Genomic DNA, 27,645 nt, shown 5'->3' on the forward strand with positions numbered 1-27,645 from the left:
AAACAAAGCTATGATTGACTTAAATTATTAAACAAATAATCATTTAATTAAAATTGTTTATATTATTTTAAATATTACATAAAAAAGTAATTAATAATTTAAAAGACCATTAAAAGAGAACCGGATATTGTAACAATTTAAATTTCAAATTTAGATCAAAATATTTGACATCCTTCTCTTGGTTCTATTGTCATAATGGGTTCTGTATGTGCTTTTTTTTAGTTTACTGATATTTGATAACTCTTGTCCAGCCGATTTGTTGATTGCTATGATTTTGAATAATCAATGGTGTTTTCTTGAATATTCACATTTTTATATGTCTTAATTTATGCCATTTTTTTGTACATTTTGTTGTTGTAATAAAATATGTACAATCAAATATAATATTGGTACCTCCATTTTTCTATTACATGTAAAGCCAGTTCCTGTGTATTACTAAGTCATTTGAATGTCTACACAACGATTTAAGACGCATTGGTCAGATTCCTTTTCTGTCAATAGTAATAAAGTAGCAGATAAAATAAAAATAATTACTCAACAAATTCTTTATTTTCCGTGCAAACAAAACATTTAATATAAATATAACTTCAATTAAGTTAACAGAAAAATAAGACAAACTACAAATTTTAAAATAGTAACGAAACCCAGTACAGGTCCTCGGTTTGTTATCAAATTCATATCGAGACTGACACTCAACTGCATTCTTAAAATAAAAATACGTCTTGTTTTAGGATGCATACGTTGTATTTGTTCTTTCGTAAAATAATCTAACTTTTCTTGTTTCATCGATTTCATCACTGCAGGAGATATAGCTGATATTGCTTCTAGTTGTAAGGACCCAATATCTTCCTCTGGAATGCCTGCGAATATGAATATAGATAGGTAAGTCCATGGTAAATCGTAAAAATATGATGATTTTGCTATGAATACTTTAGCTTTGGTATTGGAGGACATCTGCGACTGCGCAATCGTTTATGTACAAAAAAATCTCTTGAATCACTCTTTTGGATTATTCTACACCAAAATTAATCGTCTCTACTTATTGTTGCTCTCTTTACATTTATTGTTTCGTAGTTAAGTTGAGAGTTTTTGAGAGAGAAAGAACCAATTAATGATAATAAATTATAATGAACATCCAATGATTGACTCCTCTTTAATGTTTAAGAGTATTCTAACAATACTTACAATTGAACAAGTTATCAAGTCTTATAATTTCATGTGATGACCATTTATATGGCTCTCCATAAGCTAATGGATGCGTTGCTATGTTATAAAGTGTCTGTAATAATGTATATGTTTGGTTTTTATTATTTTATCTAATTGTAAAAAAAAAAATATAATAAATGAGCTCTATTGAGCTTGCCGCAAGTAAAATATAAACTTTTTTACAAACCTTCATTTGGCCAGGGTTACATCTCCGTAGTCTACTTAGAACATCAACGGTTATCTCTTTGAATATTACAGGACTAATATTTTGAAGATCAAAAGATGGAAAACCGCATATCATGTAGCCTAGTTTATTTATAATTGTACTGTTATCATACCACATATCCCCATAATATCTTCTAAATGCAGCTACTAGAACACCAAACTGTAATTACAGGGATAGTTATAGAAACTGCAATTGTAGGTACCTACAATACAAGCTCATCTTGACCGAGGCACTGCCGTGCCCCTAAATACTTAATTCAATGAGCATGTTTTGTACCTTGCGATTGTTCAAATCCACGAAAGTACTGGAAAAATAATTAAGTACAGTATTGTCCCCAAAGTTAGCATAATACAAATCTTCCTCTGGGACTACATTTAGAAGACTTGAAAACGCTACATATTCACGACCTTGCAAAAAGGCTGCAGTTTTTCCATCTGAAAAAACCGATCATTTTTTAAAACACCTTATAACTACAATTGAATGATGACTTTTAACTTTTTTACTTGCCTGTAACAATATCCCATGCTAATAAAGCTCTAGAAACAGGTATCAAATGTCTTTTAGTATACATTAAAATATGAAGGATTGTTTCTGGATCGATCCTCATGAAAGAAATAGGCGGACCAAAGAATATCATGTTCATAGACTGCTGCTGATTACTTCGAGGGTCAAATTCATCATAAAAATCATCGTAGAAATGTACATTTTCTGAAACGAACATCATGCATTTGCTTTCATGTATAAAGTATCAATTTGCCTTGTTTGATCTTTCAAGGGATCTGCATAAAAAATATCCCATGCAATTCTAGTGATTCGGCTGTGATTTTACAACCGACCGCTTGCCTGACGTTAACCTTCCTTGGAAATATTATTTCTACCTATCAGCCAGACCATGTCTCTTTGTTTCATGACGCTACCATGTCTATCAAACTACCCTTGTTACTTTAAAAAGATGCATCTTTTTAAAGTAACATGCAAAGACTACGGAACGCAAAAAGATTTACGATTTTAGATACTGCATGCCTTTTGTTTCTAGAGCTAACATAGCATTTTTGTCATCGTCATAGTCGATCGCCATTTCTTCTATGGATTTCGTGACAATTTCATGCATGCCTTTGTTGATGCTGTAACATTTAACTGGTTTTAAAGTTAGTAGGCATTTCATGAGCCTTGATATCGAAAAATTATAGCTAAGACGTCATTCAATTAAACAGAAATACGTTACCTTGCTGAGACTAAGCGAAGGCATACTATTAACACATTTAAAATAGTAATATGAATTGCAGACATTTTTATAACAACAAGTGTATTTAACAATTTCTAGTTGGTTTCGATATTATTCCCACAATGTCATAAAAAATGGTCCACAAGTCTGTATTTATGAAACAAAAATAATTGAATTGAAAAATAAAATGTTAGGCCGTTCCTGTGGGGTATACCTGCAACGAACCCAAAAAATTTGCGGAAGCGCCGGAAGAAGTGAAATAAATTTTTGTTTTTCAAAATGCACATTACACAATATAATAATTTCAAAACTACTTATTATAGACTCTTAATAGTTGTAAAATAGGGAGTATTACTGCGCATTTATCCCGCCAGAGTGCAGCACTCTATGGTAAGTAAACAAAAGCATTGCCGCCTTTTGCTAAGTTGATGAAAACGTTTATTTTACAGTACTTTATTAATCCTTTCATTATGTAAGCATTCGTTTCTGAAAATATACAACACTGTAGTATATTCGGGTGCCGAAATATTGGGAAAATCGTTTTCCATAACATAATAAAACTTCGAAAACTATGGGATACGCCTCACGCTGTAGCGCCATCTGCGCTGAATTTTGCGTAATATGCCTTATTATTAAAATTGAATTATACAAGGTATTTGTTTAAGTTTATCTCAGGTCAAGAACCTACTTGATCTGAGAAGTTTACAATTCCATCCACCTGGCCTGCCATTGTCTGTCCTCCACAACAGGCAGCCCTCTCTGTTTTCTAAACTTATATTTAATATAGTTATAAAAATTGCGGTGTTATTTCTTTTGTTTTTCATATACGAATGTGGTGGGCTTTTTAACTAAAATTGATGAAGCTGTCTGTCATAACATCTTCGACCACGTAAATTTTTTGGTGACGTTACCTTTCTGTCAACCAACGTTGACAATCAATTTATAAACCTAAGCTAAGATATATACGTATAGTTAACCTAACCTTACTTTTAATTTAACATTCATTTACTAAAAATAAATAACGATAAAAATACGCAGAAATCTAGAATTCATTTGATTAATTAACGCGAAATGCGTAGCGTTTTAATGTACTGATAAGTCAATATAATTTAGTAGTTCACAACTGGTTTGTAAGGACGAAGGTGCAGAAATATGGGAATTTTGGAAAAGATATCTGAAATTGAAAAAGAAATTGCTAGAACTCAGAAAAATAAAGGTAATCATCGATATGTAGTAGTGTATTTTCGTCATAAACAACTGTGAATATTCTTTTTGATATACTACCGTAGTATTGGTATTTTTCGCCGCTCGTGGTATTTTAAGCAATCGCAATGTAATTTATACTTATTACAAAAAGTTTACTTTTCATCAGCCATTTGATAGTCCTTCTCTACGGATGGCTAAGGAGATTTTTAGTTGCTTATAAATACTTAGTTACTTATTGACAAATAATTGTAAAGAGCCACTGAAAGAATAGTAGAATAAATTTTGTGTTTCAGCTACTGAATACCACTTGGGCCTACTAAAAGCTAAGTTAGCAAAATATCGCTCGCAGTTATTGGAGCCTTCTAAAAAGGGGGGAGATAAAGGGGAAGGCTTCGATGTGCTCAAATCTGGAGATGCACGCGTTGCATTGATTGGGTTTCCATCTGTTGGTAAGGTGAGTACACATTAATATTTTATTGTAGTTGTGAAGAGTTTTTTAAATGCTTTTATTATGCATTGGCTTTAAATAAGAAAACTTATTGTGATTTCTTATAATCCAGTCAACTCTGTTGTCAACACTGACACACACACACTCTGAAGCTGCAAGTTACGAGTTTACCACATTGACATGCATCCCAGGAGTGATAGAATACAAAGGTGCCAACATACAGCTTCTGGACTTACCTGGTATCATTGAAGGGGCCGCACAGGGAAAGGGCAGAGGGAGACAAGTAAGTTCTTTTTCACGTTCCGAGTTTCAAAATTTGTGTGTGAAGACCATATAACTTTGAATCTGCTCAACTTTGGCTTAAGACCCTGTGGAATTAACAGGTTAGATGTATGCTTTTTACGTACCTTTTTTGATTGATTTCCAAAGAACCAACTGTAATTTTACGGTCTGCCTGATGTCAACCTTTTTGATTAATGCCGTTTCAAGAATTTTAACTATCAGCCACCTCTCACCACATCCACAGGCTATGGAGTGGTCCTACTCTAGGGCGATAGACTCCTACCAATGTGCTTTTTAGTTATTTATTCCTTCATAAATTTTATATTCAAAAATCTAACAACAAGTACTTATTAATAAGAACTTACAGATAAAGAAATTGGTAGACTTAATTTTATGTAAATTTTAGACGTCACTAAGTGATTATATCATCCTAAGGTGCATGAAGAATTTTGAATTTGAACAGCCAATTACAGAATTCCTTGGAACAACTGCTGTAAGACTTTACTAAGAGTTTGTATCATAACAGGAGAAACATTACAGGTGATAGCAGTCGCTCGCACAGCAGACCTTGTGCTCATGATGTTGGATGCCACTAAACCCTATGTGCACCGGCAGCTGCTGGAGAAAGAATTGGAAAGTGTTGGCATCCGGCTCAATAAGAACAAACCTAATATATATTTTAAGGTAATCTAGATAAATATTTTGTTGCCAATTTCACCAGGTACAATGGCCATCAGCCACATTACAAAAGGCCTGAAATAAAATATGCCACATTTGCATAATGCGGCATATTTTATTTCAGGCGTTGTGCCGCCAATTGGCTTCTTGACTGGCTATAAAATAAAATGCATATATGTATAGGTAGATATTTTAATAACCAAATACAACAATGAAATATCACAGCATGAATTAAATTTTTGATGTCAGTAAGTGATGTAATTAAAAGTTGTAATTCTAATCATTACCTCTCAAGCAGCACTGCTTGATATTTATAAAGATGGATGGCATCGAAAATTTTACCATATATCATAATTTTTCCTGAGTTATGTTTGGTATAATTGTTTTGTATTTTGTTGAAAAACAAACCATGTTTGATCGGAATTTGTCAGATGAATTATAATGAAGTAAATATTTTGTACGCAGGTAAAGAAAGGTGGTGGACTTTCGTTCAACTCGACGTGCCAGCTCACCAAGGTGGATGAGAAGATGGTGCAGATGATTCTGCATGAATATAAAATATTTAATGCTGAGGTAAATTATAGTTTTCATTTATTTATTTCAAAACTTTATTGCACAAAAAAGAATTATGGATTATTATATGCTCACAAGAGCCACCATCAAATGTTTATCAATTTCTTTTAATTAGTAGAGGAAACTAGAAAAATATGTCAAGGAATTATGCTACATAGATAAAATAAAGTATTTTATTAGATAGTATTATAGCTTTCTGTTATACAAAATTTAGGCACAATTTAAAACAAAGATTTTTGTGGTAATTGTGTCCAAAAGTTTACAGAATTAGTTTCATGAAATTGTTTTAAGAAATAGAACAAATTCCCAGGTGCTATTCCGCGAAGACTGCACGGCGGACGAGCTGATCGACGTGATCCTGGCTAACCGAGTGTACCTGCCCTGTATGTACGTGTACAACAAGATTGACCAGATCTCAATACAGGAGGTCGACAGGATAGCCAGGGAGCCCAACTCCGTTGTGGTCAGGTTGGTGACATATCTCATGGTATCATATAACGTCGCAATTTTGAAGTCAAAAAGCAGTTCTTAATAGACTCGTATTTGTAAACTGCATTTAATTAACGTGTTTGATTATTTTAATACCTTCATGCATTTTATTTTTTACCCAGGCATTTTATTTTTTTATAGGTGCTGAAAAGTCGCAAAATTTTACTAGTAAAATTGTATAATCACAGAGTTATATATTAACCTCAAGTGTATAATATTAATAATGATTATACCTTGTCAGTTGAGGTAAAGAACCGTAAAAATTATAAAGACAGGTAGCTAATTATTTAAGACCCATAATTTTCAATTGACGTATTGGAAGTCGGCAGTAGACTTAGTTTTAAAATAGTAAATTTTTGACGTCAATAAGTGAATAAAGAAGTCTCCGAAGTTGAATAAAGAACTAGAATTTTAATTATTTGTGAAAATGTGTGTTGCCAGTTGCAACATGAAGCTGAACTTGGACTATCTTCTGGACACACTGTGGGAGTACCTCTCGCTGATCAGAGTGTACACCAAGAAGCCCGGCCAGCCCCCGGACTTCGACGACGGACTTATCCTCAGGAGGGTACGATATTTTTATTTCTGTGTTACATTTATTTCTTTATCCAAAACCAGGGACGTGACCCGTAATGAGTCATGAGAGTATGTATAAACCTTCGGGAATTTACCAATTGTCTAAATAAGCGTGAAAACTGCATCAAAATAATTTAATTTTGATTCCTGCGCACACTAAACCAAATCTACAAATTTGTGTTAAAGAGCAAGGATATACTTATCTAATTTTTAGCTCAAAGTGTTATATTTCCATGTACAAGTATAGTAATGAACAATATAAATTTCAGGGCGTGACAATCGAACACGTGTGCCACGCGATCCACCGCACCCTCGCGGCGCAGCTGAAGTACGCCCTCGTGTGGGGCACCAGCACCAAGTATAGTCCGCAGCGCGTCGGACTCTCGCACACCGTCAACGACGAGGACGTCGTGCAGCTCATCAAGAAATAACACCCGCCCTCACTGTGAGCCTTCTTCATATTCGTATCTCCTCATGGCTGAGGGTCGTGGTGGAATGAAACACACGCAACAATTTTCTTGGCACAATTAATGGAGTGGTTTGCCATTGCCTTGTCCTTTTCACACACAAGTTAATAATCAAGCAGTGTTTGTGCAGGTTTCCTCACGATGTTTTCCTTGACCGGAACGAGGTCTATAAAACTGCTACAGTCAGATTTTATTGCAAACTCATGTGGCACGTGTAGGATTCGAACCTGAGACCTTTCGAGCCGTAGGCGGGCGTCTTAACCATTACACCAGCACCGCTTCATTGCGAAAACAGGTAGTTGACGATATTTGAATATCCTTTTCCTGAATATACAAATAACCGCTTCTCATTACTGTGTAAACTAAAATGGATATTACTTTGTTACAGAGAAAAACGACGTAACGTCATTATATTAAGTATGGAAGCAGCAGGAACTGAAAAAAAAAACAAATAAAAAATAATCATATTTGATTATTTAACATTTTCAACAGGCTGGCAACCTTAAAAAAATGTATTATTTTTTGTATGCGCTAGAACCATTATATCAATTTTAATTTCCTATTATTTGAAGTTTTTTCTATATATCATTTTGTTCTGTCCTATTGTATAGATGTACAATATGTGTAAGGGTGCGGTCGTACAAGTAGTATTTATTTAAATCTCAAAGAAAAGGAAGGAACGTAATTCTTGTAACATACAAATAAGCCTATAATTTAGCTATTATGTGCTTAAAACAGGCGTATGTATTTCCTACAAAAGTCGTTAGGAATGTGTACTACATTTAAACAAAAGCCCTTTTAATGTAATTCTTTGATAAGACTTATTCTCTTTTTTTCGTCTCTCTTTTCAGTATAAGACATTGAAGGACAGAGACAACAAAAAGGTTATATTCCGGGCTTAATCAAAAAATAACATTAACATATAAGGGACTGAAATATATGACAATATTCTAGAAAATTTTAAACTGGCAGTTCAATTATTTTTTTCTTTGTTCCTAAACCGTGTTTCAAACAAAATCTACAAAATGTTGCACATAGTTTGCACTGTGCTGTGATGAAAAATCTTCATGTAACTAAATATTGTTGAGAAAAATGCTGCTGCAGAGGCCTGTATGGCATTCCCGCTCACTAATCAGTTATAACATTTAAACATCATAATTTTATTTTTACATGTAGCTTTTGCTCTTCAATAATATTATACTTTGACATGTTCATGGGAAATAAAAAAAGATAAATAAGGCTTACGTAAGCGTGAGAGCACTAAAGAAAAAACGCCATATTAATAACCCGATATGCATACAGAGTGCCTCGGAGTGGTGATAGGTTCGAAGTTGTGGACCTGGTTCACTCCAGCTTAGACCTATTGTTACAGCTTTTGTGTAGTAAGTCATTGTATATACTCAATAATTTTGCATTGAATAAATACTTTTTGAATGCCAACATTGTTTTTTATTTTTTATCTGGGGGCACGGCAGTGTCCCTCCCTGCCAAGTCGAGCATTATAATTTGCTCGCGAGAATCAAACCAAGGACCTTCAGACAGCGAACGGGGTGACCACTGACGCCACGGAGGTCACAAAATAAATCTTGTAAATTACATACTTATCACATTGTATTAACTTAAATAAATCCTTCACAGTTACACAACAAAATTCATCTATAGCCCCCGAACACCCCCACACTAATATTAGGGCTTAGCCTCAGCGCTCGCGAGTAAATCCGCCTCAGCCGTCGCGACGGCCCACTTGTGTTCGGTGATCTCGAGCGCCTCCCACTCGGCCTTGAAGGCGGCCTTCGGGTCGGGCGGCATGGCCATCGCTGCCCCCGACATCTGCTCCTGCATTATCTTTGATTGGTCAGCAGCTGTATACAAACAAAAAAAATTATAATATAGGTACGCACAAGATCAACTACGAAAAATATAATGGACAAATATAAACGAATAAGATAGAAAATTTGCCTGAAATGAAAATATGACAGGGTCTATAGCTTTCTCTTTATGTATACTAGCGGCCCGCCCGGCTTCGGTCAGATAAAACCTTAAAAAGAAATTAGCCAATGTCACCTCAAATTTCATCAAAATCGACCCAATAGTTTTTGAGTTACAAATCTTTACTCTATAATATTATTATGGATTGTTTTTACTTATATGTAGTTTTGTTTTGCAAATGAGTGTTTCTTTTGGCGAAGGATAAGATTTCATTGTCATAATCATGATAAAATAAGGAAGTATGTATAAATATATTATAATATTTATTAAATTTGATTGTAGAACAATTGTCTCTTTACCATTATTTTCCCCAAGAACTAATGTATAAATGGTGCGCAGTCCAAACACATTGAGGAAGTACCAGGAAGCGGAGGACACCCAGGAAGCGTCCAGGTATGCTAACTCCACACCTCGCTGCAACATTGGCTTGAAGCGGAGCGTCAACGGGAATGGCACCTTGGCTGCAAACATACACCAAAATTTTCATTATCAATTTGTGACCAAATATTTAATAATTTTCGCAGTCAAGCAAGTTATATAATATTATTATATTATATTATTTATATGACTATGGAAAATTATAGATTGGCTTCATGGTCAATCAAACCAATCCACCAAAATAAATTTTAAAAAACAAGAAAAAGTGTAAAAATGTTATAGTTTATTTTGTGAGACTTACAAATTTGTCAAGACTACTCTCTGTTCTATGCAACAAACTTGGAAAACTGCAGCCATAAAAACTTGTAACCCAAATAGTATAGCTCATAGATAATCACTTTCAAAATGCAAATGAGTATATGACTACTTGCCACTGGTGTCTACAGCCTAAAGACATCCATCTGACATTTACACCACCTACAAACTGGAGATAGTTGTAAAAGTCACATCAGATGCCTTTAGATAACTTGAATAAAATCTGACACCAGTGATAGAAATAACTCACTTGAAAAGAAAGAATAAAAGACTTTCAAATCTACTTACTTGTTAAAAAACCACTGAACATCCAGTTGATCCATCCTCCTATAACAATCATGGGCAGGACATTTGTTACATTGCCTTTCAACATGTCGGTCATCATGACTGGGTCTGTCATTGGATTCTGTAAAACATTTTTTTGGGTTTTAATAAATACTGTTGTTCACTTGTAGAGAACTATGTGAAATATGAGACCAGTGGCAGCATAACATAAGTAAATTTTGTAAGGCCTTAAGTTTTCTAAAAGACATTTTACCTATATATGAGCATTTTAAACATAACATTGAAAAATGTACAAAGACTTAACAATTTCATGGGTTTAGTTGTTGTTTTAACTAAATTGTATGTATATAAATTAAATAAAATGGTGACCACAAACATAAAATAAAAAGTTTTTTTTTTAAAACATTTTGAACTTTGAGCACACAACATCATTCAAACATTTCTGTAGCTCATTAAATAAAATGAGGTGTCAGCTACATTAAATAGAAAATGCAGTAAAAGATCATTTGCATTTGCAATTTACCGGAGATGCAGCAGCTCTTTTCTGGACTTTGAAATAGCCTGTCTCTTCATTATTGAACCAGTGACGTCGCATAGCGAAGGACTGCCGGGGGAGGTACTTGCCATTCTCACGCAGCAAACGAGCTCGTATCATCACTTGGCTGCAATATATGTATATTATGATACAAGAAGACTGTCTATGTCATTTGATAAATTCATCAGATACTTTATATCCAAAGCTTTGTAAGAGGAACAATTGGTATGTAATGCAGTAGAATGGTTAAGGACTTGGATCCATCTACCATTTTTTCTGATATAAAGATACATATACGAATAAAACCAGTGAGAAAATATTTAATGCGAATTAATAACAAGTACATACCTGTCCTGCATCTGCAGTAACTCAATTTTCTTTTGAGAAGATAAAATCAGGGATACATAGTGTCTCACTATCCCAACCAAGAAGGTGATGATTACAATGGGTAGAAACACCCATAAACGAATATTTGGATCTAAAAGTAATTCAGCCATTAGGGCTGTGTTTTTATATGTATTTTTTCAGAAAATAGTAGATAAATAAACGTATCAAGAAAATTTATTATTTCCTGACAAAATATCCTAGGTAAGTAGGTAGCACAGAGTACTTTCTACTTATAATGAAAGTAGGTAGGTACCTAGTAGGTAGGTAACGTCACGGCAAAACGAAATTATTTTAACGATATGACATTTTATATGAAATTACATATTTGCCATCGCGAGGCAATAGGGCTTACGCAAAGCTCAGCGCAGATGGCGCTACTGGTACAACTAAGGTACACAAACATTGGTGGCGCAGTGGTAAAGTTCTTGCCACTGAACCGAGGGGTCCCGGGTTCGATCTCCAGTCGGGTCATGATGGAAAATGATGTTTTTCTGATTGGCCCGGGTCTTGGATGTTTATCTATATATGTATTTGTTATAAAATATAGTATCGTTGAGTTAGTATCCCATAACACTAGTCTCGAACTTACTTTGGGGCTAGCTCAATCTGTGTGATTTGTCCTAATATATATATATATATATATATTTATTTATTTATTGCCAATGGAGGCAAAAAACCCCAATTTTCAATCGTGGTGCGAATTTAAAGGAAAAAGGAAGGATTTAGTGGATTATCTTGAAAATAATAACACTATTTTAGGTTATGTTCTGTATTATTTGGTCAACTTTGGTCATAAACTGATATAAACTAGATTTTCACTGAAGATCTTACCTGTATGAAATCCATATTTTAATAAGACATAGCAGCCATAAAAAAAGGTTTTAATTTAAAGTTATAAAACGGATTGTCAAAATGTCAAATTTTGATAACAAAAGTCGAAACTAAACGAGCAAAGCAAAATAAAAACAAACAAAAATTCGTACCTAATGCCTACCTAGATAAATAATTTCAGTTACAAGGTTATTCTTTAAGTCAGTAAGTGGATAAAAAACATCGCTTTATAGGTATTTACGTATTCGCTTACGATTTTTATAAGAAATATTTTGAAAATGCCTCGCGGCAAACCAAAGCCATCTGCCGCCAAGGCGAAAAATTCAAACTCTGGTAAAAAGATTGAAGAGCTAAAATCTAAACCAGTGGAAGATAATTCTAGCTTTAGTATACCAGATTTGAACAGGTACAAATTTGAAAAGAAACCACACGTTAAAATCGAATTTGAAAAGGCTTCTCCTGAAAAACAAGTAAGTGCTATTAGCCTTATGCCGGCTTACATTATCGCGGTACAATTTACTGAAATAGGGCGGATTTGGTGTACATTGCTGGGTTTTAATTGCTTTAAATAAAAGCTCTCATACAAACTACGTAATGTTCATGCATTCGCGTCGGCATCTGTCCGATTTGGCGACATTTAAATTTTTACAAGTAGCAATAATAGCATGTGAAATAAACTTCTTGTAAAATGAAAATTCTCAGTTTAAAATAATCTTCTACAATAGGAATCAAAAGGATCATGGGAACCATCAAACTGGACAGATTTTCTGGTGAATTTGAGAATAATGAGGGCCAACAATGATGCTCCTGTCGACTCCATGGGTTGTAAAAGTTCCATAGATGAAACTGCAGCACCAGAGGTAACTAAATTTTGATTTTATTTTTAGGAACCTGAAGGTTTATGGGAACCTACAAACTGGAAAGAATTCTTGGTTAATCTCAGGATCATGAGGGCCAATAAGGATGCACCAGTTGATTCCATGGGCTGCCACATGAATATGGATGAGACAGCACCACCTAAGGTACCTTTATTGTAGTGCCTGCAGTATTAAAGCATGTGTGCTAACATCCCTACCATGTATATAATTTACATTACTTCAGTACTTAAACTGAACCTGACAGAAATTGCAGTCTAGGTTGCAGAGTAGGTTATACTGAGAGCTAGATTGTTACAGAAATTAGTTATTTTCAATTTAGTTTTCATGCAAGGTTAGGATCTGTTGCTGTTTTTAGTTGATCTGTGATTGTTTTCACAATTATTTTACAACTCAGAAAGAGTAATGATTCATTTAAATGTTTTTCTACAGGTCTACAGGTACCAAAGTCTGATTTCACTGATGCTGTCCAGTCAGACAAAAGATCAGGTCACATTTGCGGCCATGGAGAAGCTGAGGGCTCGCGGTTTGACCATAGACAATGTCTTGAAAATGAGTGATGAGGAGCTTGGCCAGTTGATATATCCTGTGGGATTTTGGAAGGTTAGTGTTTTGTTATATATATATATATATATATATATATATATATATATATATATATATATATATATATATATATATATATATATATATATATATATATATATATATATATATATATATATATATATATATGTATATGTATATATTAAAAACACACTACATATTTCATCTAGTGAAATCTTTACAGAAAATTATGTTTACACCATGTTTTTGCAAATAAGTTTAGAAATGCACTGGAAGTTAATCCATCACTGCTTATTATTACATTGTTTACCTAGCAAGTTAAGAAACATACTGACAAACAGATCTCTTTTTCTAGACCAAAGTGAAATACATAAAGAAGACTACACAAACACTGAAGGAGCAGTACAATGGTGACATTCCAGATTCAGTGGAGAAGCTCTGCAAACTGACTGGTGTTGGCCCTAAAATGGCTCACATTTGTATGAAAGTTGCTTGGAACAAAGTCACGGGAATTGGTCAGATGTTGATATTTTTTAATGGATTATTTTATCAAATATTTATGAAACTGAGAAAGCTACTTTTCTATATCACAATATTAATATGTGTATATTATTTCTAGGAGTCGACACTCATGTTCACAGAATCAGTAATAGGATTGGTTGGGTAAAAAAACCTACAGCAACCCCTGAAGACACCAGGAAAGCTTTAGAATCGTGGTTACCAGTAGAACTTTGGAGTGAAGTTAACCATCTCATGGTGGGTTTCGGACAGACAATATGCACACCAATAAGTCCATTTTGCAATGAGTGTCTCAATAAAGACATTTGCCCATCAAGTGGGAAAGGTAGGAAGTCACCAAGCAAAAGAACTCCCATCAAACTGGAAGTGAAAGATGAAGTGAATTCAGAAGATGAATTTGTTGAAAATACAACTGGTAAAAGTCAAAAGACATCCAGAAAGGTACAATCACTTCAACTTGATGAGAAATTAGAAGAGGATGTAAAACAAAAAGGTAAAAAATCTGTTTCACCCAAACCAACAAAGAAAGAGTTACTTGAAGCCAATGGAGAAATGAAAGGAAGAATATCCCCCAAACAGAAAGCACTCTTAAAAGATCTATACAATAGTGATGTTGAAATGGAAAATTTGTTAACATCACATAAAAATGTGAAGAATAGTGGAAAATCACCTAAACAAAAGACTCAAAAAAAAGATGTGCTGGAAAGTGATAGTGAAGGAAAATTGAAATATGGAAAATCAAACCCAATAATTGCATCTACAAAAGAAGATAAAGGTGCAGCTTTAGATATAGTTAAAAAGACTGTGAAGAAGTCACCATTGAAAAGATCACCTCGAAATAAATGTGGTAAAAATGAACAAAATAATGAAAATAGCAGTGATGAAGTGTGTAAGAAAAAGAAAATTTGAATCCATGAATATTTAGATATTAAGTTTAATAAGCATTTGTTTTGTTTTCAAGAAAATTTTAATTGTTATGATCATGTTACCTCATATTGCATTAAATTTTTTCAATAAAAGATTCAAATAATATTTTAATGGTGTATTCAGTTTTATTTTACAGATCCCACATTTGTTGTCTTAGTCCTAATAGAACTAAAATATTTCTAAAATATAGAATTTTATTTTGCTATGCAAATTTCTTAGTTGTGAAACTTTAGTATAACTGCATATTACGGAAATCTCTAAAAGGAAACAAAAAAACAGCAATATGTAATGCATAAATTAATTACTATCATAAATTTATATATAAAAATTTCAATGGTCAATGTTTTTTTCTTCCAACTTTTTTCTTAGATTTTTTGTGATCCATGTTGCCATTACTGTGCCCTTTCTTTTTCATAGACTTCTTTTTATTTTGCACTCTATCCAATTTACTCTTCATTTGGAAAACTTTACTCTTCTGTATTTTCTTAGTAGCTTGTTTTTTAAGCATTCTCTTCACTTCTTTCTTTGTTTTAATTTTGTCTTCTGAAGGATCCTCTGGCGACAAATCTTCTGCTTCACTTTCCAATTCAGAGCCCATGCCTGGAATCTCATGTGTGTGAACACCATTTTCTTTCTTTTTGGTCAATGTTTTATTGGATTCTTCTTTTACTTTAGGTCTATTTTCGCCAATAACTAAATCTTTCTTTTGCAGAGTGTCAGTAGATAACTCCACTATCTTCACATTAACATCCTCATCTTCATATTCTTCTTGTAATAATTGTTCTATATCTGGAATAGGTCTGCTCGATACTACAAGCTTTTTGTATGCTTCCTTGTTCTGAAAATTAAAATAAGATTTTAGATTTTATTAACATGAAAAAAATTGTGTTTGTTTTTTCTTTATCATACCTCTTGTTTTATTCTCTTCTTTTCCTCTTTTAATAATCTCTGTAGTTCCTCTTGTGCTTTTTTCTTTCGTTCTAATTTTCGTTTACGAAAACCGCACAGAAACTCTCTGAAATATATTTGATAAAGACAAGTTTAATAAATCAATAATTTAAGTATAATTATAAAAATACTGATAAACGATCATACATACTTCCTCTTATTCTCATCGAATACCAGAGTTATTTTCTTCTTTTTCTCTTGGGTTTTTCGCTTCCCCATGATGATTAACAAAATTAGAAAAAATAATAAATTAATATCATAACACGCGGATAACCTGGAACTTCCAAGGAAATTCACACGATTTGTTTACTTACTTTCTTGCATGAAAGATGACATTGACAGTGTTACTTGTGTTATCTTTACCGAACTCAAAATGTCCCAAGTTCTTATTTACACTGATCCACGGGCGAGCAAAGCAGAGGTTTTATTATTTTGTCGGTGTTTGTCAGTAACAGAATGGCACTAATAGCTCGCCAGTGGATAATTACAAAGCCACGTCCTTGTTGAACGGTGTTGGTTTTAGCGTCAGTCAAAAATCTATATTATTATAATTTTTAAGTTCATTAAAACCAAAGTAACATAGTATCATGTTAACAATTTAATCAATTAAAATCACAAAATATGTATGTACTCGCAGTACAAGAACTTTTTGATTAAAAGTACATGATTGTACTGTCTTTATCATCGGTAATCTTTTTATTGCACGCCATGCACCATACCATGAAGAGTAGAAATTAATCAAAGTAGTACTAAACATTATCCATATAAAATGTTGCCATTACGTCAATAATGTGACAGCTACGAAGAAGCGCCTTCATTTTTTGTCATCTCTTTATGGTCAAGCTGTACTTATACAGTGACTAGGGCTACTTACTACTCGTTATATTATATCTATGTATGTATATACCTCGCATTACATAAAAAGAGAGGTCGGTCACCTGAAAAAATATAAATTATGTAATGTAATGTAATATAATATATAATATTTATTGCAATACACAAATATAAAGGAGTACCTACCTATATCAAAGAAAAGACCACGGTCTTTGCTCATAGGTTGGTCACCGGTGTAAATATTCCATGATTTTCTGTAAATAATTCATTTCTGGCAATATATTTCTGTCATTTGCGTTTTGTTACAACATTGAAGTTTAATGGAAATAAGTTATTACTTGTTGTGGTATCTGTAAACTTAATTGAGCTTTTTGAATATTAGTATCTGTAGTAATTTAGTCCATAAACATACTATATTATTGAAAATATTGGACCCGAAGATTATAATAAAACGTCAACGATATTGCATTTCAGTTTTCCAATTTTTGGCAGATGATCAAGAATTTTTGAATTCCTTTGTTGTGATTGGTTGATCTCAGTCGTTATTATTTTTTATGGGCTTAATCTCCACCAATCAGCGCGCAACTCTACAATAAAGACGAACTCATCAGCAGCATGGCTGTCAGTATATATTTGAAGCTTGAACGATGCGTTTCCTCTCGTCGCGTTGGTTTTTTTTGTTTGTGCAATTTGTCGAAAATGATTTCGTGTGTGATATTGTGTGGCACAAAATATGGAGAGATTTAGGTGCAGTGACCTGATATCTGCCTTGTTACGCAAGGTGAGTCTAAAGAAATATGATGTGACTATGGAATAAAGCGTTTAAATTTGTTGTTGTTGGATTGGAAAATACTTTCTAGAGCAAAAATAATTGTGGTTCTCAATCGATCTGAAATATCCTACGTATGTGCCTCTCGCAGTTATTTAATTTGGGCAATTCAAGGTCGTTTAAAACGTCTCGAATGTGATTGCAATTCAACAATAATTTAATTAGATTAATCAATACGATTGTGGCTCGGCCATATGTTAACATGCGTGAAAGGGTCGTTCGGCATTTCATACCGTTAGCTACTGTTCTATGACCACGGCTATCGCATTCTTGTTTGCAGACTAGCTGTCTAGTTATTACACCTAGCTAACCCAACTAGTTGCTGCTGTATTGGTCTACTTTTTCCAGTTTGCTATTTAATTTATAATCTATGGAATAGTAATAAATCGGAAACCAATACTTTAAACTTATTATATATGACATATTTATATATGACTAGGTCAGGCATGCACAGCTTTCAAATGTACATTTTCTGTCCTACATTGTTGTATAAACAGGGTGTTTACAGGAGTTATGTTTCCTTAAAATTATAGTTTCATATGTTTTGGGTATTTGGTTGGTAAACCAACATATCTATCTCAGTATTTCTATTTTAGGTAGTTTGTTGTATATCTGTTACCCAATCTATAGGGAAATGGGCAAATAGAAACTTATGTCTCTAGATAAAAAAATTATGACAAACTATATTTTACTTCAAATTATTTTCTTCAATTTAGATGAACATGGATGAAGCCCTATATCTTGTGCTGATTTATCCTTACCGTTTCTTACCTTTTATTCTGGAAAAAATATGAAAACTAACTATCTATTTAATTTAACATGAATTCTGCTTGTATTCAATTTAATAAATTGTGACCCTTATATCATACCAATTCAATTCATCATACCAAAAAGCCATCCAGAAGATTTTATCAAAATTATTTTGAAAATAACATGGAAATCCATAGCATGAATCAAAAGATGTGTACAGAACTCCAGCAAATACAATAAGACATTTTATATGTTGACTACATTAAGTACTTAGTTATGAGAGTATCACATTATTGTTATCTGTGTGCATAGTGTGACTATGCTATTTATGTCTCATGTTTGAGTAGATTCGCATTGAGATGCAGCGAACCAACCACAGTGCACCATTGTGACGCAACAACAACTACACCACGATGTGATTGGTGGTTCGGTACATCTCACTTCAAATCGACTCTACGTTGAGAAGTGAAATGCAAAACCAAACTTCACCCTCTGATCTCTGAATGAGAGTTAATTTGTTCAATCTTTTGTTGAAGTTGTTACGGCTAAACCCTGAAGTGCGGCTAGACCCAGGTTCAGCTTAAGTATAGGCTAGAGCTAGGATCAAGCCAGACTTAGCAGAGCTACTTTCACCATCCAACTGCCTATGACCAGTTGCACCTAGATCTAGCCATCTGTGTAGCCACACTTCGGAGTTTAACCTTCAGAGTCATAGTAAATGAAGTTTGATTTTATTATTACTTTATGATTTAGGCCATCCACATCGCTAGTACTTTCGGTATTTTCGCCACGAAATATGATTGATAATGATAAGTGACGAGGTTTACTAGACATAGCGACCTCAAAACGGTGTCTGTAGGGAGTAGGGATGGGCCAATACCATATCTAATCACTACTAAGTCAAATAATCCCCGTGCTGAAATGTCATGGATAGTTATCTATCATGCCGGCTACACACTAACATCGAACACTGAGTCTCGGACAGATTCCGACGAAAATGCACGAACATTGCGTAGTTAGTATGAGAGCACTGAGAGTAATTATTTACCGCAATGATAAATCAGCAATGTATATCGAATATGCCAAATTTCTGCGATAAATGTTCACACCACGAAAAAAGTCCCATGACAATAATATGGAAAATCAGTAACATATTGGCTACAGTAAAAGTCCGTTTACAATATGTTGAACTGTGGAACTATCTTTTGATTGCTAGCTGATATGTTAATTACATAATGTCCACGTTGTTGTTGTCAGCGAATGTGGCGCCGCATTTGCGGGACTTCATTAGTGGCGCGGAGGCTTTTTTGTCACTATCCCACTTTATAATGTTTGAAATTGACGGAAAGAGACACAACGTACTTTAGCTTGAAGTATTCTTAACATTTTTATGATTAACAGGGTAAGCAAGCAGACACTGGTGTTTCGTCAGTATCGCACTTTACAATTTGACATTGAAAGAACGAGACAAAACATATCTTGCTTAAAGTATAAATAAATAGTCATTTGGCGCCAATTTTAATACAATCGTAGTTACCAGTTACCCATTGATAAGTTCTTACAACTGACTTGTAAGGCAAGCATGTGCAGTTCGAAGTTCACTAGACACTAAAGATATGAATTATTGTTATCTGTAATGTCTCTTAGTGCGATTGTAATTGTTTGATTGTAGATTGGCTTGATCTGCATTCAGTTAAGGTACATACCTACATACAGTAGGCAAAAAAACAAACTTACCTCATGGCATGACATGGCAACCTTCGTCCTCATACAACACAAATCAAAAAGGTCGTCTACATAACCATGCAGACGACCTTTTAAATTAATAACCTTTTAAATTTAAATTAATTACTAATTATTAAGCTGATTATTTCTGCCACCTAACAGCAGATTATGATGAAATTTGGCCTAGGTATAGACTAGATCTTCAGGAATAAGTAAATAGTACTAATAGGCAAGAGCTGCGGCCAAGGCCCACGGTTAGTTAAATATATTTATTTAAATAACCTTCTATGTCCCAATACTGGGTTAACGCTAGGTTAATCTATCCATGCATATTATAGTTACTTAAAATTAATAAAATGCTATGCTACGTCACTATACTGTGGCGTGTGTAAAAATTGGAACACTATATCCCCCAGTGTCGTACAGGAACAATAGCATTCCTATGTAAGGTGGACGTCAGGGAGACCTGATGTAAAATCACAGCCGAAACTTCTTACTCTTCTTCTAACGTTTACATTGCAGATAGAGGATCATGTTATTTATTATTGACATGTATTTTGCTTGTTGCAGGAAGAAATAGCTGATCTTCGCTGATCACCGACCGCCAAGATGACCTCTCGGTAAATACCTTTCTCTCGCATCATAAGTCTTCAATTATAGGCAGGTGCAGGCCTAATGCTTACCGGTTTTGTATGGAATTGTAACGCACGCATAGATTATATGCGTACAGTGCTCGCCATGAAAGGTGAGAACTGACGTATGATGTAGACGGGTCTGCCTTCGCAGTAGACGACTTATAGGCCATTTTGCTATTGCGCGCATTCATACCAGGTCTCAACTTTCGTGGCGCGTATTGTACGTTACGTAGCCAGCCATAATACAATAACCAGCACCGCTACGCATACAGTCTGTACCTTTTTAGAGTCTTATTCTTCATGCCTAAGGGCCGTGGCCATTACGCGGAATGTAACACACACATCGACTGCCTGGTGGTTGATCTGGTCATTGCGGGTTTCCTCACGATGTCTTTAAAATATAAAATATTAGGACAAATAGGACACGGATTGAGCTAGCCCCAAATTAAGTTCGAGACTTGTGTTATGGGATACTAACTCAACGATACCATATTTTATAACAAATACATATGTAGATAAACATCCAAAACCCGGGCCAATCAGAAACAGATAATTTTCCATCATGACCCGACCGGGGATCGAACCCGAGACCCCTCGGTTCAGGTGCAATCACTTTACCACTGCGCCACCGAGGTCGTCACGACCTTTCTCGTCTTGTTTCTCCACCGGAGGCAAATTAGTGGTCTATTGGCCACGAGTTAGACTTGCATGAGTATACAACTTGGCACGAATGTGATCCTATCCTTGGAACTTTAGGTGCACAAGCGGCTTAACCACTGTGCCATCACCATTTCAATGGTCCAGCTATGTGCAAGCTGGATTCCTTTCGAAAAATATCCTGAATGTCTAGTTATTGCTTCACAGATGGATGTCTAATTCGTTTAATGTGCATCAACAGGGCAGAGGGCAATAGGGTCATTATGGGGGGACCCCTGACATGATGCCAGTATAATTACAAACTACAATCGCACGGGAATCACAAGCGGTATGGGTTTGAGCTATTATAATCCCACTAAATCAAATACGGTGCTGAATTTATTTCTACCAGTTTTAGAAATACGATAAAAGTTAGCTTCACGTTATGTAGGTAATACAGACAATGGCGGGCATAAAATCAAATGATAACAATAATCAATTAGGTATAGGTACCATGATAATATTTTTTTTTCATAAATTTTCCTTGTAGGTATATCTGTTCGCACTGGACATCGTTTCTTCGTTGTATTTTCTTAATTTTTTTTTGTATAAGTGTAATGTGGAAATTCTATTGTTTATTTTCTTTGCTCGCAGAGCCGTAGTTCCTATTGGCAACATTGGTATTGATAAAGAGCGAAATCCGAAGCTCGAATACATAAATACTTTCGGGGACAGATTAAGATCCAACCAGTCCACAAGTTACTAACACAAGATCTTGTTTATCCATCTACGATTGAGTGTTTTGTTTCATTTAATTAGAAAATGGTAGTTAATATTTATTACAGTAGAAATAAGTAGTTGTGATTGTTATGTTATGAACATTGGACCTATGAATTCAAATATCGGCATAGCATTTTTTTTTCATGTCGTTTATTTTATTGATTTGTGCTCCTATTTTAGACTTTACGAGATTTTTAATTGGTCAATTAAAACTCAACGTGAAATTGTAAAATCGGAGTATCGGATCGACAAGACTTTATCGGTTTGTCGCACTTAATCGATTTCAATTTATTCCAATGAACGAGTGTATAATTGTACAAAGTAATGGCTCAGTGCGAATTCGCTGTATATTTCTTAATTTAAAAGACCCGGCTGGATGCCGAAGTAATGTATTTTAAAAAGAGAAACATGACTCTTCTTCAGAAAACATGCATGTTATTTTTTCTTGCTTTCAGTATAAAAGCATGTTTTCCTGACATGAATATTACTGCATAAGAATCCCAATCCCCGAGATTCCCAAATTTCTTTAAATATTATAAACAAGAAAATATTCATTATATCGCAGTTAGTATTGACATTAGGACTAATTGGCATTGTGGTAACAAAAATATCCCTATTTGCACTCCGATATTCTACCCCATAAGAAGCTCACATCGGGTAGGGCCTTCCTGTGCAGCCCAGAAGTCTCTGAGGGTGGTTCGCAGAGCGTTACGACCGCTGCGGTCGCGGTATCATTACAATTTTTCAAAATTTAACAAAGACAAGAATAAGTTTTACTATATGACTGTACATTAATTACTCTGTACTGTAGTAGCCCTGAGACTCCGGGCTGTTGTAGGGAGATGCCACGAAAACTGAGTCAAGTTGGGCTTTTTCGACCATAGCCATAGTGACGGCAGTGCCATCCAGTTTATGGATCATCTGTTGTCGTTCCCCAACTGCTCCAAACATAAAGCGTAGAGGGTATGGCTATTATATAACTTTCGTTATTGGTCGACTTGACTTGACAAGAAAATTTACATTAGTGATGATGATGATGATTGGCATATGTAACTCACAGGTTAGACCGGCTGTTCGTGTTGTTGGAGGCCGGCGCCGGCGCAGCGACTAGGCGGGCGGCGGCGCGGCAGTTGGGGGAAGTGCAGCGCGCGCATCCCGAGGAGCTGCATAAGCTGCTCGGTCGGCTGATGAAGCATCTGCGATCACAAGCTTGGGAAACCAGGGTCGCTGCGGCGCAGGTAAAAAACGGGACATTACTTTTATCACAGAGAATTTCTTCGAACAACGAGGCAATTAGGGTTAGCCCTCATAGCCGAATGAACAGTTCAGATTTTCGTTAGAAAAGTTTTAATTTCAGACCAAACAACTTTAAGACTTGATTACGAGTATGCTTAAAACTCCGTTACCTTACTAAAGCCATAAGAAGAAAAAAACGGAACCATTATTTTTTTATACAGCCTAAAAATATGCCCGATACACGATTGGTATTTACATAGTATTATGAAATTACCAATTGTATTTTATCTGACAGGAATTGATGCAAGGATGCAGGAAATGGTTGTATGTGTTAACAATACTTATGTTACATCACGTGCGCACATCCTGCGCTAGGATATCGGTCAGAGCTACTGTAAGGTCAGAGTATCTACGAAACTTTATGGATTTTTATTATACTAAATCTACACATTATGTGTAAAAAATATACGTGTAAGTATATCTCGTAGCTATATGCTATATGTATATACATATATTTTGTATATTATACTTTTCTATGAAAGCTACCTCTACACGTAATAGTTTCGCACTGGTTCCGGACTAAAGACCACTAGGGCCTGAATCTGGAGCCCTCCGATCACTTGACCATCAGTGTCTGATCATTACAGAACAGAATCGACTTGTCACATTCAACTGCTAGTCTATTGACTATAACTACGATAATGAGAATGTTTTTTTTCACTAGTTATGTGATAAAGTGCTACAACCGAGAAACGATTGTTGCGCTTGCTCACTAACTTCCGAGAACAATGTGTAATAGTTGTGTTGAACAGCAAACTCCATGTCGAGATAACCTACAACTTCTATTCGACGGTAATAGGTGTGAATTTGCAATGCACTGTGATAGGTTCATGTGCTGTTAAATAGTTCGCATTAACCTCCCGTTTTTAAGATAAACATTGTGTGTTTATCTTGTGAAACAATTTCATAACAAACTGTTGAATCGATGAAGCTGAATTTCAACATCGTAACTTTGTCCCTCATCCTCATAATGTTCTCAGTTGAATTCGTGAATGTGTAAAAATATTGATTATTCTACTGTGATTTTAATTAAGTTACAGACAGACAAGTTTTTTAATTTAATTATATCTCTAGTCTTGATTCACAGCTCACAGTTCTTTATTGCTTACGTTTGGTGTACATTAGATCTTATTGTAAGTAACATTTTAAGTGCACAAATGAGCCCCGGAAGGGTGTTGCAATTTAATTACCGTTACCTCTACATACAAATTAATCCTTGATAATATTATTATAATGTATCTAGGTAAATGCCCTTTTAGCTATCGTGCATGTCAGCAGCAAATTAACTTGGCTAACACAATTACTCTTGCGTCAATGTATTATTTGTTCAGATGTACATGTACAGTCGAGCCGTAAAATTATGATACCGTATTTGTGCCATAATGCCCAGGCATAAAGTTTAAGGGCTCTGTTGGAATTTCTGTGGTAAGCTAATGTACCTACCTAATGTTATAGTTAATTACTGGATAATTCTTTTTAAATAAAAATATATAATATGAGTTTGAGTGTGGATGTTATTCCATTAAGTTTTCATTAGGAAAAATAAATAAATTGTAATCTGTAAAAAATCTAAGAGTATTAATTCCTGCTACCTGCGCTGCGCTGTGCTACGCCTTTTCTTGGGAAAGAAATTAATTTCTAAGCAACCAAATTATCTTTTCCATAAAAAAATATCAGGGCTTATTCCAGTGCATTGTATTCAAAATGAGACCACACAATTTCATCGGCCGTTTGAATTCAGCTCACGTCTTTGACAGATCATAGCTTGTTGATTTGTTTGTTTGTTATCGCATAATTGTACACATTGTTTGCATCGATCGCGGTTTTTTCCTCACAGGACAGAGTAACTGGTTGCGGGACTAAAATACCATGTTTAGCTGAATAGTGTACTTAAGAATCGATGAAAAATTTAAATGCTTGAATATTTCTCTGTTGAAAGGAATAACAGAAAAAAGTTTCAGGTTTCCCGGCCCACGAACCTATTCAAAGTCCAAATAATTTATTTTACAGACACTTTTTATAGTTTGTAACATTTTTCTTAAAATGCCAAGCCTTTCGGAACGACCACTGCTGAGAAGAAATGCCGAAGGAAACTCATTTAAACAGTGTTGGTCCCTATCGTGCGATTTAATTTTCGTCCAAGGACCCATCATGCAGACTTGTAATCGTATTCAGTTCACTGCAGCTACCAGCAAGTAACCAGTTACGGGCTATTATGAGTTTATTGACATGATTCATCAGTTATCTGAGTGTAAAACACCAACCTAGAAGTGTTCTTGATTCACACAAATATGAATGAGTGATTGTCTAAAGACCAGCCAATGCTCGTGAGTATCACTGCTGTCCTATCATCGTCGTCGTAAAAGTCATAATTATCAATTTTTAAAGGTGGATAGGTTATATATGAATGTATACTTAAGTATATATTTAAAACAAGCTTCGCCCGCGGCAATTTTCCACTGAGCATATATTTTTCCGAGATGAAAGGTATTTGTACTTCTATCAACATTATGTAAAATTTCAAGAAGATTAGTTGAGTAAATAGCGAAGAAGTAGCAAACAAACATACTATCGCATCTATAATATTAGTTGGTATTGTTGAAACTTGAAACACATATTGTTTAACATGTTTCCATAAATATAAATAGTTTTTATTAATTTGAAACATACGAGCATTAAATAAAAACAATTCTCATTGGTTACAGCGTACCATATCAGATGATTGATGCCACTTTCGTTGTTCTTTTTTAGAAGTTGTGTAATTTACATAGGTATGTTGTTTTGAATGGAATAATTTTATGATATATCTGGCCACGGTAATATACATCTATTTACTGCGATCAAGCCTAATTCATGACTATTATTATATTTTCATTTTACATATTTAATATGTAAGTTTATATTCATTTTCCATAATTTGTTCGTCAGCGCGGAAAATTACCTTATTCTATTGCGTACGGTTTTATGTAATATTCATGATAGGTTTAATATGTAGTCGTTTCTATATTTTTCCTTATAATTAGAATTTAGGTTCTAAGAACGATCGGAAGAACGTACGGTTCTTAGAATGTGGTTTCAAATCTTGTAATCTTTACATATTATAAAAATAAGTCCCCTGTCTCCTCTTTTGTATTTTCACCAATGATAACGTCATTCCTGGGGGAAATTTAGGTGTATAAATTTATTATGGTTTTACCCGAGCGAAGCCGGGACAGACTGCTTCTAATCAAATGAATATTTATCTACAATAATACTGTATGAATATGAAGTGAATCAAATACTTGGATTATAATCGATGCTATGACTTCCAGTTACTATTACCTGTTAATTTTAACCTTTAATATTTCATTTTATACGCGCAAGAACGCAGATAAGATTCGTTATCGTATAATATAACAAGTGTATCTGTTAGACAAATTAAAAAACCCCCGACTTTCAATATTCATTTCAATATTCACTACAACTTTGAACGGCTATACCGATTTTGATCAAACATATCTAAGAACCACTGCATAAAAATTTGCTATCAAATTTAAAAATAAAACTCGTCCAAATCGGTTCAACCGTTGATGAGCTACGGCTATGACACGTACACAGACAGACAAACTTATAACACTCCTCTTTTTGCGTCGGGGGTTAAAAATGCTGGCTTGTGTCAACCTCTTAATGAAGTGTCAACCTCTTGATGAAGTGCTGGTTTCACTACCATGAAGTGCTGGTTTCACGCTGGTTAGATGTCATCAAAGATATACGTGCCAGCGGGATAACGCTATCGAGCAGACGAGACAATTTTTCGTAATCAGATACAATCGAAGACCAGTAACCAGTTTTAATGGAGTTATTTAGTGAGTGAGATCGTATATACATAAATAATACAAATATATCGTGTACCTACTGTTTTATTTTTAAAAGACAATATATGAGATATATTCACAAGCCATGAAGGCAATATCATTGAGATGTGCTGTGTATTGATTAAATTGCAACGCTTGCATTTACATCATTGACATGGATACAAATTGATGCACTTCATTTGCGGCAATTGTTAAAGTTCGTCGTAGATCATTTGCTATATATCGTGCAAATATTAAAAGCATTTTCCCTCAGTAGACTAAGCTTATTAAAACTATCTTATTTTGCACTCTTATTTTATATGTCTTCAAAAATAAATAGTACTGGTGCAATGACTCCGCCCTGTGGAATCCCACATGGGGTAATTTTCTTCTTT

The 27,645-nt window shown here is 34.5% G+C and overlaps 6 protein-coding genes across 10 annotated transcripts in view; 3 read left to right on the forward strand and 3 right to left on the reverse strand.

Annotated features, from left to right (window-relative positions):
• Positions 1–536: 536 nt before the first annotated feature.
• On the reverse strand, positions 537–2,988 carry LOC128673597 (uncharacterized). 3 transcript variants are annotated; one of them, XM_053751548.1, is made up of 7 exons: positions 2,658–2,988; positions 2,456–2,556; positions 1,940–2,140; positions 1,709–1,866; positions 1,394–1,591; positions 1,186–1,279; positions 537–860 (listed from the first exon to the last, which is right to left on the reverse strand). In XM_053751548.1, exons 1-7 carry the CDS (start codon positions 2,720–2,722, stop codon positions 592–594), a joined length of 1,086 nt encoding a protein of 361 aa, XP_053607523.1. In that variant the 5' UTR covers positions 2,723–2,988; the 3' UTR covers positions 537–591. The 3 variants fall into 3 exon arrangements, with proteins under 3 accessions (XP_053607523.1, XP_053607524.1, XP_053607526.1); XM_053751549.1 differs by having other exon boundaries at positions 2,456–2,569; XM_053751551.1 differs by lacking the exon at positions 1,186–1,279 and having other exon boundaries at positions 747–860.
• A 575-nt stretch (positions 2,989–3,563) lies between these two features.
• LOC128673665 (uncharacterized protein) lies at positions 3,564–7,354 on the forward strand. The gene is made up of 8 exons (XM_053751670.2): positions 3,564–3,873; positions 4,157–4,317; positions 4,424–4,594; positions 5,134–5,277; positions 5,737–5,844; positions 6,155–6,312; positions 6,775–6,901; positions 7,179–7,354. Exons 1-8 carry the CDS (start codon positions 3,810–3,812, stop codon positions 7,338–7,340), a joined length of 1,095 nt encoding a protein of 364 aa, XP_053607645.1. The 5' UTR covers positions 3,564–3,809; the 3' UTR covers positions 7,341–7,354.
• A 1,615-nt stretch (positions 7,355–8,969) lies between these two features.
• EMC3 (ER membrane protein complex subunit 3) lies at positions 8,970–11,474 on the reverse strand. The gene is made up of 5 exons (XM_053751671.1): positions 11,227–11,474; positions 10,867–11,005; positions 10,347–10,464; positions 9,665–9,826; positions 8,970–9,238 (listed from the first exon to the last, which is right to left on the reverse strand). The coding sequence occupies exons 1-5, from the start codon at positions 11,373–11,375 to the stop codon at positions 9,063–9,065; spliced, it is 744 nt and encodes a 247-aa protein (XP_053607646.1). The 5' UTR covers positions 11,376–11,474; the 3' UTR covers positions 8,970–9,062.
• Positions 11,475–12,185: 711 nt separating this feature from the next.
• Nthl1 (Nth-like DNA glycosylase 1) lies at positions 12,186–15,095 on the forward strand. 2 transcript variants are annotated; one of them, XM_053751861.1, is made up of 5 exons: positions 12,186–12,566; positions 12,822–12,956; positions 13,404–13,574; positions 13,894–14,053; positions 14,158–15,095. In XM_053751861.1, exons 1-5 carry the CDS (start codon positions 12,375–12,377, stop codon positions 14,964–14,966), a joined length of 1,467 nt encoding a protein of 488 aa, XP_053607836.1. In that variant the 5' UTR covers positions 12,186–12,374; the 3' UTR covers positions 14,967–15,095. The 2 variants fall into 2 exon arrangements, with proteins under 2 accessions (XP_053607836.1, XP_053607835.1); XM_053751860.2 differs by lacking the exon at positions 12,822–12,956 and adding an exon at positions 12,984–13,118.
• Positions 15,085–16,373, reverse strand: vito (viriato). The gene is made up of 3 exons (XM_053751862.2): positions 16,084–16,373; positions 15,894–15,999; positions 15,085–15,822 (listed from the first exon to the last, which is right to left on the reverse strand). The coding sequence occupies exons 1-3, from the start codon at positions 16,149–16,151 to the stop codon at positions 15,322–15,324; spliced, it is 675 nt and encodes a 224-aa protein (XP_053607837.1). The 5' UTR covers positions 16,152–16,373; the 3' UTR covers positions 15,085–15,321.
• Positions 16,374–17,391: 1,018 nt separating this feature from the next.
• Hel89B (Helicase 89B) overlaps positions 17,392–27,645 on the forward strand; it is a 38,799-nt gene continuing 28,545 nt past the window's right edge. The window contains exons 1-3 of one of the 2 annotated variants that reach the window (XM_053751318.1): positions 17,392–17,547; positions 20,641–20,690; positions 23,182–23,359. In XM_053751318.1, the coding sequence (XP_053607293.1) occupies positions 20,680–20,690; positions 23,182–23,359 (189 nt within the window). In that variant the 5' untranslated portion in view covers positions 17,392–17,547; positions 20,641–20,679. Of the gene's footprint in view, positions 17,548–20,640; positions 20,691–23,181; positions 23,360–27,645 lie in introns of those variants that run through there. The other variant, XM_053751319.1, reaches the window with a different exon arrangement.

Source organism: Plodia interpunctella, chromosome 11 (genome assembly GCF_027563975.2).
Source record: "Plodia interpunctella isolate USDA-ARS_2022_Savannah chromosome 11, ilPloInte3.2, whole genome shotgun sequence".
Lineage (NCBI taxonomy): Eukaryota > Metazoa > Arthropoda > Insecta > Lepidoptera > Pyralidae > Plodia > Plodia interpunctella.